Genomic DNA, 17,663 nt, shown 5'->3' with positions numbered 1-17,663 from the left:
TAATAAAAACAAGCAATGTCAAATAAACTGTCGTGGGCCTGCTACAGGGGCAGGCTTTAGGGGTGGTTGGGAAAGTGAGACAAGGATTTAGGAAGGTAGTGGTGGGATTGGTGTTAGTATATTGAATGCTGTAACAAATATCATGAACAACTTTGTAAACAATGGTGTTTAAATAAAGTGGGGGAAAAAAAGTAGATCGATATTCAGAAAATAGTTCAAACCATTAAATCACTGAAACATATGATGTATACACTGTATTGGAAAAAGAGATTCTTTTTTCTTTATTTGGGGCCACACATGGTGTTGTACAGGGAGTGCTCCAGCTTGGTGCTCAGGGGAACATGAACTTGGGCTGAGAGTAGGCCACCTACATGCAAAGCCAGCATTCCAGTTAACTGTGCTCTCTCTTCAACCCCAGATTCAGATCATAGAGTGATTCACAAGGTTTTACACACAAAACTAAAATTACAATCTCTAGGAATTTTTACAGCTACAATAACATAATATGAAGTAGTTTGGTAAAATTCCAATAAACTCTCTTCTTTCAAACTACTTTTGCATTACTTACTCAGACTTTTTTTCATATGTCTTAGAAGACTCCTCAATTCTCTTCTCCAGCTCCAAGACAGCCTCCTCCTTTTGCAAAAGCAACTGCTGTGTCTGCACAATTTCTTCTTCTAAAGTTTTCAACCTAGAATGAGATTGTCTTTTTATCACTGATACAATTATCAAGTTTCATTCATTTTATGCACACTCACAAAAGCCTTTATACATCTAAGTTTACTGCATCCAAAACCAAGAGTCATACGAAATTTAATTTGAATTACATACATTAAATAAAAATAAAATTTCAATTCCTTAGCTGCATAATCCATATTTCAAATGCTAAACATGTGACCAATCATTCAAGAGAGAGGAGAAAAAAATATTTCAGTAATCACAATAATATTCCTGGGTAGTGTTGTTCTAGAGAAAAAAAAGAGAAGCAGAAACAAAATAATGTTTGGGGGGGGCAGGGGTTTGAATGATAGATAAAATCAAATACCTGTTATACCCAAGGAAAAGTAATTATATAGCAGGATAGTTTTTATTTTCACACAAATGTGTATTTACATCATGGTTTTATCATCTTACCACAATGCTTGTATTCCCTGAACTTGCTCATAAGTAATCCAGGTATAGTGATAACTGTTCCAATAGTTGGTATGCACTCATAGAAATCAGTCTGCCTAGCATGATTTGAGAGTCTGGGAGTCACTCCATCAATTTTCTGCAAAAGGTGGGCACTTATGTTGGATAGCCAACAACAGTTCCCAGATATGGAAGGGTGATCCACAATACAGGAGGAGGCATGGGGGAGGGGAAAGCCATGAATGAGTAGAATTATTACTCATTCTCATTTTAAAGCAAACAAAGTAATTCTTAATTTTATAGAATAGTAACAATAACAGGCCCATTCCCCATACCCTGAAAGAGCCTCCAACATGGCAGCATTGGAAAGGACAGGTAAGGAGAGGCTGCAAAAATCTCAGGGCAAGGATGAATAGAGACATTACTGGAACCCAATCAAGGTAATCAATGAAGAATGGGATGACAGTGCTACAGTGGTATGGAATTTAAATTGACAGTAATCTGTTTCAAGTTGGAAGACAATATTTCAAACAAATAACACCCACAAAATAGGTCAGGGTACAAAACTAGCATCAGATATCAACTTCAGAATTTAGGAAGTTATAAGTGACAGAGAGTCATTTCAAAATGATCAAGATATAAATCCATCAGGAAGAACTCAGACACCTAAATATATATAAACCTAACAAGGGACCAGCAACATCTTGCAAGCCTCATACAACTACTACTAATACTTGAAGGAAGACATGATTGGAAGCACACTACTTTGAGTCTTCAGCATTGCTTTGTCACCACATAACAGATAAACGAGACTAAAACCCAAAAAAGAAATACTCGATTTGAAAGAAGAAATGGAAGAGATGGACTTAAATTTTAAGTCCCGCCCCAAAATAAAACGCAGGTCTAGGAAGAACTAGTAAGTTGTTTCAAATCTGTCAAGTAGAGCTGGCAACGCTTTTTAGGATCTTTAAGGAAATCAGAGAAACAGAAACACTTAAAAGTTTCTATGAAGGAAACATTACCTTATATCAAAAGCAGATAGAGACAGCACAAAAGAAGAATTATAGACTGATATCCTTGATAAGTGCCAAGACCCCCAAAATAATAAAAGAAAGAATCCAATTGCACATCAAAGAGATCATACATCATGGCCAAGTGGAATTCATCTTGGGATGCCAAGTCTGGTTTAACATGCACAAGTCAATCAATATATTATGCCACATCAATATAAGAAAAATATAAGATGAGCAATAAATGCCAAAAAGCATTTGCCATGATCCAAATCCCATTCATGATTAAAACTCTCAGAAAATGGAAATTGAAGGAATTTTCTCAACATAGTCAAAACCATTTACCACAATGCCACAACAAACATACTCAGTAGGGAAAAATTTAAAGCCTTCCTTCAAAGATCAAGCACAAGATCACAAGACAAAGTTGTCCTCTCTTACCACTAAAATTCAGCATACTACTGGAAGTACTTGCCATAGTGATTATGAAAGAAAAAGATATTAAGTACACCTTAATATATAAGGAAGAAGTCAAGCTCTCACTATTTGGAGAGATGATACTATATTTAGAAAATCCAAAAAGCTCTACAAAAAAAAAAAATCTTAGAAACAAGAGGTTGGTTAAGTTACATACCAGGTTACAAAATTAACATGCAAAAGTCCATGAATTTCCAATATACAAATAATAAAATAGAAGATATGTGTATTTTTTAAATCGCATTCAAAATCATACCTTAGAAAATAAAGTACCCTGAAATCAGCTTAATCAAAGTAGTGAAAGGTCTATACAAGAAAATTACAAAACACTACTTCAAGAAATAAAGACATAAAAAAATGGAAACACATTCCCTGCTCATGGACTGGGAAGATTTACATAGTCAAAATGGCAATATTCCCCAAACCATTATACTGATTCAATGCAGACCTTATAATGATATACATGACATTTTTCAAAATATAAATCGTACAGTCCTGAATTCATATGGAACAATAACCCTACTACCCCTAAAAGGCCAAGGCAATTGGTAAAAAATATAGGAGACAGAAGTTTCTACAACTTCAAACTCTACTATAAAGTGGTAAAATTTAAAAGCATGATACTGAAATAAGGACAGATCCTCAGATCAATGAAATAGACCATCGAGAGACAGATCCTTGGTATAAAACCAGTAAATTTTTGATAATGAGTAAAAAATTACAAAGTGGAGCAAAGAAAGTCTCTTCAAATGTGGTGCTGAGAGAACTGTTCAGCCAAGAGCAAAAAATAAACTCAAACTTCTTTCTAGCACCATGTACAAAAAGTGAAATCAAACAGATTAAAGATCTCTATATAATACCACTGTAGTACTGTAGCACTGCCCTCCCACTGTTCATCAATTTGCTCAAGCGGACACCAGTAACTTCTCCATTGTGAGACTTGCTGTTACAGTTTTTGGCATATCGAATATGCCACAGGGTACTTGCCAGGCTTGGCCATGTAGGCGGGATACTCTCGGTAACTTGCCGGGTTCTCTGAGAGGGACAGAGGAATCGAACCCGGGTAGGCCACGTCAAGGCAAACACCCTACCTAACTGCTGTGCTATCACTCCAGCCCATATAATACCATAATCCATAAAATACATAAACAAAATTTTAGGAAAAACTCTCCATGATATTAAAGCTAGAGGCATCCTTAAGGATGAAATGCCACTGTTCAGCAGGAAGAAGCAAAGATAAACAAATGGAATTGTATTAAACTAATAAGCTTCTTCATCTCAAATAAAATGATGTGCAGAATACAAAGATAATCCACAGTTAAGGAGAAATCACTTGTCAATTACTCATCAATAAATGGTTAATAACCAAGATATATTAAATATTTGTAAAACCCTTCATGGAAAAAAATCAACACTATAAAATAATGGGGACATGAACAGAGGCTTCCTCAAAGTACAAAGTACAAAGTACAAATACTTGTATTTGAGTGCCTAGATGCATATAAAAAAAGACCCTAAATCACTGATCATAAGGGAACTACAAATCAAAACAATAGTGAGATATGATCTCCCACCTGAAAGACAGGCACTCATCAAAAAAACAATAACAAGTGTTGGTGAGGATATGGGGTAAGAAAGTACTTACTCAATACTGGTGGGAATATTGACTGGTCCATTTTTTTGGACATTCCTCAAAAAACTAGGAATTAAGCTTCAGTAGGAGCCATCAATTCCATTCCCAGGGTTATATCCCAAAGGCCTCTAAGCACAATGCAGAAAAGACATCTACATTCCTATGTTTACTGCAGCACTATTCACAATAGCCAAAATATGGAAACAACCCAAGTGTCCAATAGATCACTGGATAAAGAAACTATGGTACATGTACACAATGGAATATTACTTGGCTACAAGAAAAGATGAAGTCATGCAATTTGCTTCTACGTGGATGGGGAATAACACATTGAGTGAAACCAATCAGAGGAAGAGAATCAGACTCAGAATGATCCATTTCTTTGAAGAATGTCATGGTTACCCTTATAGGGATCAAACTGAATGTGTATAATACTTTGGGGAGTATTGCCATTTTGACAATGTTAATTCTCCAAATCTATGAGCTGGGATGTGTTCCATTTCCTCCTGTCCTCTTTCACTTGTTGAAGTAGTGTTTTGTAGTTTTCTTTGTACAAGTCCCTTACCTCCTTAGTTATGCTAATTCTAAGGTATTTGATTTTTTTGATTTTCTGATGCATGACTGAAAACAGGATTGTTTTTATCATATAACTTTCTCCTCTCTCATTTGTGTACAGGAAATCAAGGAAGAAATTAAAAGATACATGGAAACAAACAAAAATGAAGACACATTCTACCACAACTTGTGGGACAAAGCTAAAACAGTGTTAAAGGGAAAAAAATTATTATCTCTACAATTATTTCTCAGGAAGGAAGAAAGGGCCCACATGAATAACTTGACTTCACAGATCAAGATCTTAGAAAAGGACCAATAAAAGGAGCTCAAACATGTCAGAATGAAAGAAATAATAAAAGTTAAAGCAGAAATTAATGACATGGAAACCAAAAAAAAAAATCTGAAAGATCAATGAAACCAAGAGCTGTATCTTTGAGAAAATGAACAAGACTGATACAAGACTCACAAAGAAAGAAAGAGAAAGAACCTGAATAAACTGAATCCAAAATGAAAAGGGGGACATTACAACGGAAACCAAACAAATTCAAAATATCATCAGAGATTACCTCTAAAATCTATATGCCATGAAATAAGAGAACCTAAAAGAAATGGATAAATTCCTGGATTTCTATACCCTCCCAAAGTTGACCCAAGAAGACTTGGAATACCTGAATAGTTCTGTCACCTTCAAGGAAATTGAAACTGTAATCAAAAGTGTTCCCAAAAGCAAAAGTTGAGGTCCATGTATTCACTAGCGAACTCTTCCAAACATTTAAAGAGGACCTATTGCCAGTTCTTTTCAAGCTTTTCCAGGTATTTAGGAAACAGAAATACTCCCAAACAGTTTCTATGAGACACATATCACCCTAATACCAAAAGCAAACACAGAAGCCACAAAAAAAAAAAAAAAGAAAACAACAGGCTGATAAACATGGATGCAAAGTTCCTCAAGAAAATCCTAGCAAAAAGAATCCAACAACTCATCAAAAAGATCATATACCATGACCAACTGGGTGGGATTCACTCTGGGGATGGAAAGATGGTTTAATATTTGCAAGTCAATATAATCCAACATATCAGTAAAAGAAATGATTAAAACCATATGATAACATCAGTAGATGCAGAGAAAGCATTCAACAAGATCCAACACCCATTTATGATGAAAACTCTCAGCAAAATGGTCATTGAAGGAATTTTCCCCAATAAAGTCAAAGCCATGTACCACAAGCCCACGGCAAGAATTATCCTCAATGGGGGAAAACTAAAAGCCTTCTTCCTAAGATCAAAGAAAAGACAAGAATGCCCACTTTCACCACTTCTATTCAATATAGTACTGGAAGTACTTGCTATAGCAGTTAGACGAGAAAAAGATATTAAGGGCATCCAGATAGAAAAGGAAAAAAATAAAGTTCTCACTATGTGCAGATAACATGATACTATATTTTGAGAACCCTAAAGCCTCTACCAAGAAGCTCCTAGAAACAATAGGCTTGTATAGTAAGTTGCAGTTGATAAAATCAATACCAAAAAGTGCTTGACTTTTCAATATACAAATGTAAAAAATGAAACACAAAAAATAGACATATAGATTTAGCCGAAGAGAAGGACTACATGGAGGGCGGTATCCACAGATCCCAAAGGGAAAAAAAAAAAAACAGGTTCCAAAAAGAGCCGAGATCATCGGGAAGTCCCAGATGGGGTAGGTACCGCATCCCACCTCCCCCAGATGGAACCCCGGTGACCAGAAACCTCTACAAGCACAGCTCGAGTATGCGGGAACTAGGACTTTTCCTCAAAACCGCGCGGTCGCTTACGCGGCCGCGCGACATCTCTCTATATACAAAGTGATCCATGGAAAGTAAACCACCTAACGTTTCTCTCTGAAAATCATAGTTAAGCTTTGAGCACGGCCACAGCCCCAGAAACACAAGTACTTAATGCATAACCCAGCAGCTTGGAGCAGAAAAGTGAACGGGTTATGTGTTAACCCAGGCCATCAAGTCTGACAGAGGGGAAAGGGTGTTGGTCCCTTCCGCCCTCCTCCCTCTGGAAAGAAAGGTGGCGGCCACATGGGAGTCTTGTGGACAGCAGGTATGAGCCGGAGGTGTGGGGGCGACTAAAACCTCATGGGAAGGGGGGCGTTCCGGTCCGTCCTTCACGCCCTACCGAGGCCACCAGTTGCCCCCCACGAGCGGCTCTCCAGCACGGCCACAGCCCCAGAAACACAAGGATTTAATGCAGAACCCAGCAGCTTGGAGCAGAAAAGTGAACGGACTATGCGTTAATCCAGGCCATCAAATCTGCTGGAGGGGAAAGGGTGTTGCCCCATTCGCCCTCTCCTCTCTGGAAAGAAAGATGGCGGCCACATGGGAGCCTTGTGGACAGCAGGCATGAGCCGGGGGAGCGGGGGCGACTAAAACCTCATGGGAAGGGGGGCGTTCCGGTCCGTCCTTCACGCCCTACCGAAGCCACCAGTTGCCCCCCACGAGCGGCTCTACAGCACGGCCACAGACCCAGAAGCAGAAGGACTTAATGCAGAACCCAGCAGCTTGGAGCAGAAAAGTGAAAGGACTATGCGTTAATCCAGGTCATCATGTCTGCCCGGAGGGGAAAGGGTGTTGGTCCCTTCCGCCCTCCTCCCTCTGGAAAGAAAGGTGGCGGCCACATGGGAGCCTTGTGGACAGCAGGTATGAGCCGGGGGAGTGGGGGCAACTAAAACCTCATGGGAAGGGGGGCGTTCCGGTCCATCCTTCACGCCCTACCGAGGCCACCAGTTGCCCCCCACGAGCGGCTCTCCAGCACGGCCACAGCCCCAGAAACACAAGGATTTAATGCAGAACCCAACAGCTTGGAGCAGAAAAGTGAACGGACTATGCGTTAATCCAGGCCATCAAATCTGCTGGAGGGGAAAGGGTGTTGCCCCATTCACCCTCTCCTCTCTGGAAAGAAAGATGGCGGCCACATGGGAGCCTTGTGGACAGCAGGCATGAGCCGGGGGAGCGGGGGCGACTAAAACCTCATGGGAAGGGGGGCGTTCCGGTCCGCCCTTCACTCCCTTCCGAGGCCACCAGTTGCCCCCCACGAGCGGCTCTCCAGCACGGCCACAGCCCCAGAAGCACAAGGACTTAATGCAGAACCCAGCAGCTTGGAGCAGAAAAGTGAACAGACTATGCGTTAATCCAGGCCATCAAGTCTGCCAGAGGGGAAAGGGTGTTGCCCCATTCACCCTCTCTTCTCTGGAAAGAAGGATGGCGGCCGCATGGGAGCCTTGTGGACAGCAGGTATGAGCCGGGGGAGTGGGGGCGACTAAAACCTCATGGGAAGGGGGCGTTTCGGTCCGCCCTTCACGCCCTACCGAGGCCACCAGTTGCCCCCCACTAGCAGCTCTCCAGCACGGCCACAACTCCAGAGCACAGAAACCAATTTCTTAACTATCTGACTTTCAGTATAAATACTTCCAGGGTCAATAAGTAAAATAGCAGAAATCCAAAACCAACATTTAATTCTTGAACCCAGCTGTAGAAAGCAAATCACGTCACAATGCTTTTTCAGCATGTCTGATTTGGGGGGGTGGGGGGGGTAAACTCTAAATAATAGTGGTGAATCTTTTATTGAAATAATGAATCTAATCAAAACAGATAGAGTGTTAACTAGAATTCATCTGCCCCACAGGGACTGGGAGGGGTGGGGGGTGGTGTTTTATTGGGGTTCTTCATGGTAAAAAAAAAAGTATTGGTAACGGGAAATGTGTTTGATATTTGCATGACTGGGACCTAAACCTGAAAGCTTTGTAACCTTTCCCAAGGTGATTCAATAAATAAATTAAAAAAAAAAAGACATATAGGGGACAGATGTTGGATAGGAAGGAGAGTAGCTACTGAGAATATGAAACAACCTCAGATTCAAATCTAAATCAAATCACCTAAACTCTACATTCTAAAGAATTCAGTACTAGCTCTATAGCACTTTAGCACAGTCCTATCATTGTTCATTGATTTTCTCAAGCAGGCACCAGGAAGTCTCCATTGTGAGACTTGTTGTTACTGTTTTTGGCATATTGAATACACCACGGCAGAGACTCCTGACCCTGCTCCTGGCTGTCCTTGCTGGGGCCCCTTGGAGGGGGGTGGGTTAAGGTTCCCTCCCTGCCCTGAGCAGAGCTCTGGCAGCCGAAGACTTCCAGAACCAGCCACTATCATGCTGAGACCACTCTCGACACGCATGAAGGTACCGGCAGAGGAACAAAGGCATGTGGGTTCTGGGGCTGAGATCTCTAAGCTTGCTTGGATTGGGGCTGAGCATCCTCCACCCAGATCCTCCATCTTCCAGTAGGCAGGGGTCACAGCCACCAACTGGCCCCCTGGCGCCATGTAATCCCATCAATGGCCAAGACCCAGAGACTATAAAACCCAGCTCCCGGAAGCGCACATTCTAGGCCGCAACATCTTACTATCTCATTCTTACTTTGGACAACCTGGCAGGCTACCGAATGTTACCTGCCCACATGGCAGAGTCTGGCAAACTCCCCGTGGCATACCCAATATGCCAAATACCAGTAACAATGATGGGTCTCATTCTCCTAACCCTAAAAGAGCCTTGAATATGGCACTTTTTAAAATCTCAGGGCTGGGACAAAAGAGACGTTACTGGGGCCTGCTCAAGGCAATCGACAAGCAACAGGATGATTGTGATCGTGATCATGAATATGCCACTGGGAGCTTGCACGTTCTGCCGTGCAGGCGGGATACTCTCAGTAGCTTGCTGGACTCTCAAGAGGGGCGGAGGAATCGAACCCAGGTTGACTGCATGCAAGGAAAATGCCCTACCAACTGTGCTATCGCTCCAGTCCTTCAGACTAGAAACAGTTGAAAGCATTCTCTTACTATTTGTGAAGGCCCTGCCATATCATAATCGCCATGAAAATTTTAATTTATTTACTGAATCTATAAGTAGAAAACAGGAAATATAAGAATAATTAGATAAAGCCTTCTATCTATCTATGTAAATGGGATTGGCAAATGAAGAATCATAAATTTTTTTTCTGGAATATATTTGATAGATAAGTGCACTAACATTGTTATTTATAAACACGGCATTAGAATTTCTTCAAATCTGAAAACAGGCAGGTAGCAACCCTGGTTTGTATATAAATTATGGTGGTGTAATAACCACAGAACCTCAGAATTTATTTTTAAAAATGATGCAATAAACATAAAATAAAAATTACAAAATTTTGGGCTGGAGCAATAGCAGAGCAGGCAGGGTGTTTGCCTTGCACACAGCCAACATGGGTGACCCGAGTTCGATTCCTCCTCCCATCTCAGAGAGCCTGGCAAACTACCCGTGACATATTCAATATGCCAAACAGTAACAAGTCTCACAATGTTACTTGGCCCGCTTGAGCAAACCAATGAACAATGGGAGGACAATGATAGTGATGAATAACATCCCAATAAAAATAACACTTTATATTTACATTCAGGAAACTAAAGAAATAATAATGAAATTTGACTAGCAAATTAAAAATATATACATTTATTTCTCGAGGATCTGTTGTAATTTCTTCCCTTCTATTTCTGATATATTTATTTGAGCACTTTTCTTTTTTTTCCTCATAAGTCTAGCCATCAGTTTATATTTTTTTATTATTTTGAAAAACCAGCTCCAGGTTGCATTGACTCTTTGTATTGCTTTACTGGTTTCCATATTCTTGATTTCTGCTCTGGTTTTTATTATTTTTCTTCTACCAGTCTTTGGATTCATTTGTTCTTGGTTCTGCAGACATTTCAGGTGTGCATTTAGATTGTTGATTTTATCTTTGTCTTCTTTCCTTAAGTATATTGCTATGAGTCTCCCCTAAGTACTGTGCCCCATGGTTTTTGGTAATTTGTTTCTTCATTATCATTACCCTGGAACATCAAATACTTTATAAGTCAAGATGTGTGATAAATAATAAATAAAATAGAATACAAAAGATATCCCTAGGCTGGAGAGACTATCACTATCTCAGTGTGATTCAGCACCCCTTATATTCTCCCAAGCCCTGCCAAGAGTGTTCCCTGAGTACAGAGCTAGGAGTAGGGCTTAAGCACAGCTGTTATGTGTTCCAAAAACCAAAAGAAAAAAAATAAAAAGAGATACAGTTAGAATATTCTGAAAGTACTAATTTTTCCTCAATAATGCCACACAACGTGAATAATAATTATCCACTAAAAATTTTAATCAAAAGACATTCTTTAATGTGAAAATTAGAGTTTAAGAGAGAATATAGTGGGCAAGGTGCCTAATCTGCAAACAGCCAAGTCAATTTAATCCCGTGCACTACATATTATGCACCGTTCATGGCTAAGAGTGATCCCAGATCACAGAGCTAAAAGTAAGTCCGGAGAATAGCCAGGTATAGTCCCAAATGTAAATTGTTGTCGTCAACATCATCATCATCAATCATCATCATCATCATCATCATCATCATCATCATCATCATCATCACTTACATTATAGGTAAGTGCACCAAGGCTTCATTTATACCAGCGACAAGTGTAAGTGGTATAGCCATATCAACTCAACAAAACGAGATCTAAGCTGAAACCACTGAAACTTTTTGTTTTGTTTTGTTGTTTTTGAATCATGGAGAGTTACAAAGCTTTGAGTTTCAGTCATACAGTGATCGAACGCCTGTTCCTCCACCAGTGTAGATTTTCCACCACCAATGTCCCCAATACACCCCCTCATCCCACCACTCCCCCTTACCCTATGGCGCCCTATTTCCCTCTTGGTCTCTCTCTATTTGGGGGCATTATGGTTTGCAGTACAGATATTGAGTGGCCATCATGTTTGGTCATTTACCTACTTTCAGCACAAATCTCCCATCTGGAAGAATCCCCAAAACTATGACTGACTAAGTAATCTCTTCTCGTTCCCAGCTGCCTTCTCTCCCAGCTCATGGGGCAAGCTTCCAACCATAGAGCAATCTTACTGGGCCTTGTCTCAACTGTCATTGAATGTTAGTCTCAGATTGTGTAATCACTAAATAAATGAGTGAGGTGGCAGTGGCGGTCTCTTTATTTAGCCTGCCATGTGCCACTTTCCCACCTTGGCCTGCAGCCACAGCCAACAAACACAGGAAGGAGAGAACAGGGCCGCTAGGCTGATTGGTGATCAGCTGCTGTTTATTCCATTCTCCCACAAGCCTGTTCCAGTCTCACTAAGTGCCCAATTCCAGTCTCACACTGCCCCTCATTCTTGTCTATTCCTGTCTACCATGCTAGTCTCTCCATGCTCCATCTCACAGCCATGGCCCAACCTCCAAGCACTAGGGGTAGCAACTACACCTAGGTGAAGTAGCTCAATAAACAAATGAAAACTCTTCCTTCTGAGAGAAGTTCTTATAAGACATTGATCTCCTGCAGTTGAGGAGATCCATTCATGGGCAAAATACCAGCTCGGGGGTGTTTCTCCTTTACATACTCCAACAACCATTTAAACATTCATCTTAATTCTACTTCTTAATAATATTAGTCATTTATCTGTACCTATATTTTTATTGCAGCACTTTTCACAATAGCCAAAATCTGGATCAACCCAAGTGCCCAAAAACTGAAGACTGGTTAAAGAAACTGTAGTATATCTGTAGCACTATAGCACTGTCCTCCTATTGTTCATTGATTTGTATGAGCGGGCACCAGTAACTTCTCACAACAAACTGTGAGACTTGTTGTTACTGTTTTTGGAATACTGAATACGTCACAGGTAGTTTGCCAGGCTTTGACGTGCGGGCGAGATACTCACAGTAGCTTGCAAGACTCTCTGAGAGGGGTGAAAGAATCAAATCTGGGTTGACCATGTTGGCAGCATGCAAGGCAAACACCTTACCAGCTGTGTTGTCACTCCAGCCCTTGGTATATCGACAGAATGGAATACTATGCAGCTGTTAGGAAAGATGAAGTCATAAAATTTGCTTACAAATAGATAGACATGGAGAGAATCATGCTAAGTGAAATGAGTCAGAAAGAAAGGGACAGATATAAAAGAACTACACTCATTTGTGGAATATAAAATAACATAACCCAAGACTGACACCCAAGGACAGTAGATAGAAGGGTCAGGAAGATTGCTCCATAGCTGGAAACCTGCCTCATGAACGGGCAGGAAGAGGACAGCTGGAATAGAGAAGGGATCACTAAGAAAATGATGGTTGGAGGAATCGGTCGGGATGGGAGATGTGTGCCAAAAGTAGATAAAGAGCCAAACATGATAATGTCTTAGTATCTGCATTGCAAACAATAATGTCCAAAAGTAGAGAAAGAGTATGGGGAATATTGTCTGCTGTGGAGGCAGTGGGAGGGTGGGAAAGGTGGGGGCATACTGGGAATACTAGTGGTGGGAGATTTGCACAGTTGGAGGGATGGGTGTTTGATCATTGTGTGATTGTAACTCAGACACGAAAGCTTGTAACTCTATTCCACAATGAATCAATAAAATTAAAAAATAATAATAATATTAATCATTGTGCACAGACACAACAAAAAATACATTAAGCTTGTAGGATGGCTCTCCTGGGGACATCTCACTATAGATCCCAGACACACAGTTCTCAGACCAAACTAACCCTGCCTAATGCTTGCAGGGTCCTTGTCCAGTCACTTCTCTTTGGGTCATGATAGTATTTGTCCACAAACATGCTCTGAACTTACAGTTAAGTATTATGGCTCTTGGCCTGGCCCATTTTCAATGCCACTGTAGAATACAGCTTTCCCTGGGTCTATCCAGTCACTTGTCAGGACCCTGCTTTTGGGGTGCTAGGAACTAAGGGCAGCTGAAGTTTAAGTTGAGAAAACGATTGTCCAGGAGTGAATATACTGGGAGTCAATTAGCTCCCAGAGCTACTGAAGAAGAGCATTAACTGTCTACCTGTATCTATACAAAAAGGACACTGCTCTGAAGTAAACTATGGAAAAGTATATAAGAGAAGGAGAAAAGCAATATTTTGCTTACAAATACCAAATGAGAGATTGCTGAGGAATTTGACTTTAGAAGTCACAGGTACTGCTTAGGGAAAAATGTTGATTACCTGGTTGGGGAAGAGAACATAGAGAAGAGGTTCAAGATAAATACAGAGGAATGGGAATGCCTTGGGAGCACTGTGATGGATGTAACACAATAAACCTAAGCACCCTGCGGACAGAGAGAAACGATAAATCAATGTTATCATACACATGTTATTTTATATTCCACAAATCAGCGTAGTCACTCTATGTATGTTCCTCTCTTTCTGACTCATTTTACTCAGCTTGATACTCTCCAGGCCGTCCACTTATAAGCAAATTTAATGACTTCATCTTTCCTAACACCTACATAGTATTCCATCATGTAGATATACCACAATGCATTCAGTGTTACATCTTCTTTTCCAGTCATCTGTTCTGGGGCAATTGGGTTGTTTGTGAACAGTGCTACAGTAAATATACAGATGCAAATGTCATTTCTATCATGCTTTTTTGCATCCCTAGGATATATTTCGAGAAGTGGTATTGCTGGGTCATATGGAAGCTCAAATTCTAATTTTTTAGGGAATGTCCATATTGTTTTCCAGAAAGGCTGGAGCAGTCAACATTCGCACCAACAATGAATGAGAGCACCTTTTTCCCTGCATCCGAACAACACTGGTTGTACCTGTTCTTTTTGATGTGCAGTCTCTGTTGTGCAAAATGATATCTCATTGTTGTTTTTGATGTGCATCTCCCTGATGATTAGTGATATAGAGCAGTTTTTTATGTGCCTTTTAGCCATTTGTTGTTTTTTTTTTTTTTGAGGAACTTTCTATGCATTTATTCTCCCCATTTTTCAAGCAGTTGGAGGTGTTTATCTTGTATATTTCTACTAATGTCTTGTATATACTAGATAATAAACCTCTTATCTGATGGGCACTGGGTCAATATTCTTTCCCATTTCATGGGCTCTCTGTATTTTGGTCACTGATTCCTTTGAGGTACAGGAGCTCTTAGTTTAATGTAGTTCCATTGGTCTATGTTAATTTCCACTTGCTTGACAGTGGTGTTTCATGCTTAAAGACGCCTTTTGCTTCAAGTCATGGAGGGTTCTGACTACATTTTCCTCCATGTACTTTATATATTGAGGTTGGTATTAAGGTGTTTAAACCACTTCAATCTGAGTTTTGTGCCTAGCAATAGACAGAGGTCTGACTTCTTTTTTTTTTTTTTTGCAAGTTGTTGTCCCGTTTTCCCAGCCCCACTTCTTTTTTTTTTTTTAAGTGAAACACAGTGAGGTACAGTTGTAGATTTAGAATTTTTTGTGCTTGGATTTCGATTATACAATGATCAGATACCCATCTCTCCAACAGTGCCCATTTTCCACCACCATGGATAATATCCCCCCAACCCCCATCACCCCATCCCCCCCTGCCTCTGTGGCAGGGCAATCCCCTGTGTTCTCTCTCTCCTTTTGGGTGTTGTGGTCTGCAAAAGAGGCATTGAGTGGCTAACATGTTCAGTCCATGGTCTGCTCTCGACAAGCATCTCCCATCCTGGGAGGATCCTCCAAACACCCTTTATTTGGTGCTCCCTTATCTATCTGAGCTGCCATTTCCTCTAGAATGCCCGGCTGACCAATAAGCTACAGAGTAAACCTCTTGGTGCTGATCTCAGCTATTCTTGGGTACTAATCTCATATTTTGTTACTTTATATCCCCCAGATGAATGCAATATTTCTATGTCTATCCCTCTCTTTCTGACTCATTTCGCTTAACATGATACTTTCCATGTTGTACCACTTGAATGTAAATTTCATGACTTCATTTTTTCTAAGAGCTACATAGTACTCCATTGTGTAGATGTACCAAAGTTTCTTTAACCAGTCATCTATTCTTGGCCATTCAGGTTTCTTCCAGTTTTGGGCTATTGTAAAGAGTGCTGCAATGAACAAACAAGTGCAGATGTCACTTCGACTATACATTTTTGCTCTCTGGGGTATATTCCCAGGAGTGGTATTGCTGGGTCAAATGGGAGCTCAATTTCTAAATTTTTGAGAATCGTCCATACTGTTTTCCAAAAGGGCTGAACCAGTCGACAATCCCACCAACAGTGAAGGAATGTCCCTTTCTCGCCACATCCGCGCCAGCATCGGTTGCTTTTGTTCTTTTGAATGTGGGCCAGTCTCTGAGGTGTGAGATGGTATCTCATTGTGGTTTTGATCTGCATCTCCCTGATGATTAATGATGTAGAGCATTTTCTCATGTGCTTTTTTGCCATTCGGATTTCTTCTTTGAGAAAGTTCTGTTCATTTCATTGCCCCATTTTTGGATGGGGTTGGATGTTTTCTTCTTGGGGAGTTTAACCAGTATTTTGTATATCCTGGATATCAACCCCTTGTCAGATGTGTATTCGGTGAATATCCTTTCCCATTCTGTAGACTGTAATTCTATTTTGGTCACTGTTTCTTTGGAGGTGTAGAAGCTTCTGAGTTTAAGATAGTCCCATTTATCTATCTCTGTTTTCACTTGCTCGGCCAGTGGCGTGGCATCTTTGAAGATACCATTAGCTTCAATGTCACGGAGGGTTTTGCCAACTTTGTCTTCAATGTACCTTATGGTTACTGGTCTGATGTTGAGGTCTTTAATCCATTTCTATCTTACTTTTGTACATGGTGTTAGGCAGAGTTCTGAGCCTATTTTTTTGCATGTAGCTGTCCAGTGATGCCAACACAATTTATTAAAGAGGCTTTCCTTACTCCACTTCACATTACTTGCACCTTTATCAAAGATTAGATGATCATCTGATTGAGGGGAGATGTCCGTGTATTCAACCCTGTTCCATTGGTCTGCAGTTCTGCCTTTGTTCCAGTACCATGCTTTTTTAATTATTACTGCTTTGTAGTACAGTTTGAAGTTCGGGAGGTTGATTCGTCCCATTTTCTTTTTCCCAAGAATTGCTTTAGCTATTCGTGGGGGCTTATTGTTCCATATAAATTTCAGGAGTGTTTGCTCCATTTCTTTGAAGAATGTCATGGGTATCCTTATAGGAATTGCATTGAATTTATACAATGCTTTCGGTATTATTGCCATTTTGACAATGTTAAGTCTCCCGACCCATGAGCAGGGGATATCTTTCCATTTCCTCATGTCCTCTTTTATTTCCTGAAGTAGCGTTTTGTAGTTTTCTTTGTACAGGTCCTTTACTTCCTTAGTTAAGCGGATTCCTAGGTACTTGATTTTCTGGGGCACAATTGTGAACGGGATTGTTTTTTTCATGTTGCTTTCTTCTCTCTCACTGTTTGCGTATAGGAAAGCCATGGACTATTGGTTATTGATTTTATAGCCTGCAACTTCACTATACGAGTCTATTGTTTCTAGGAGTTTTTTGGTGGAGGTTATTGGGTTCTCTATGTAGAGTATCATATCATCTGCGAATAGTGAGAGCGTGATTTCTTCCTTTCCTACCTGAATGCCCTTAATATCTTTTTCTTGCCTAATCGCTATAGCAAGTACTTCCAGTACTATATTGAACAGCAGTGGAGATAATGGGCATCCTTGTCTCGTCCCTGATGTTAGAAGGAAGGCTCTCAGTTTTTCCCCATTGAGGATGATGCTTGCTGTAGGCTTGTGGTAGATGGCTTTAATTATATTGAGGAAGGTCCCCACTATACCCATTTTGGCTAGGGTTTTCATCATAAAGGGGTGCTGGATCTTGTCAAATGCTCTCTCTGCATCTATTGATATGATCATATGCATTTTATCTTTTCTTTTGTTGATATGATGGATTATGTTGATTGATTTCCGAATGTTAAACCATCCTTGCATCCCTGGGATGAATCCTACTTGGTCATGGTGTATGATAGTTTTG

The 17,663-nt window shown here is 40.4% G+C and overlaps 1 protein-coding gene across 1 annotated transcript in view; it reads right to left on the bottom strand.

Moving 5' to 3' along the window:
* The window catches only part of FER (FER tyrosine kinase), a 444,812-nt gene that overhangs the window by 283,578 nt on the left and 143,571 nt on the right, over positions 1-17,663 (bottom strand). Inside the window, exon 9 of the mRNA XM_056139057.1 lies at positions 569-691. Coding sequence (XP_055995032.1) covers positions 569-691 — 123 coding nt within the window. The remainder of the gene's footprint in view (positions 1-568; positions 692-17,663) is intronic.

The sequence above is a fragment of the Sorex fumeus genome, unplaced genomic scaffold (genome assembly GCF_029834395.1).
Source record: "Sorex fumeus unplaced genomic scaffold, SorFum_2.1 ptg000131l, whole genome shotgun sequence".
In the NCBI taxonomy this organism is placed as follows: domain Eukaryota; kingdom Metazoa; phylum Chordata; class Mammalia; order Eulipotyphla; family Soricidae; genus Sorex; species Sorex fumeus.
Note: the sequence above shows the minus strand (reverse complement) of the source record. Positions and strands in the feature narration are given on the sequence as shown.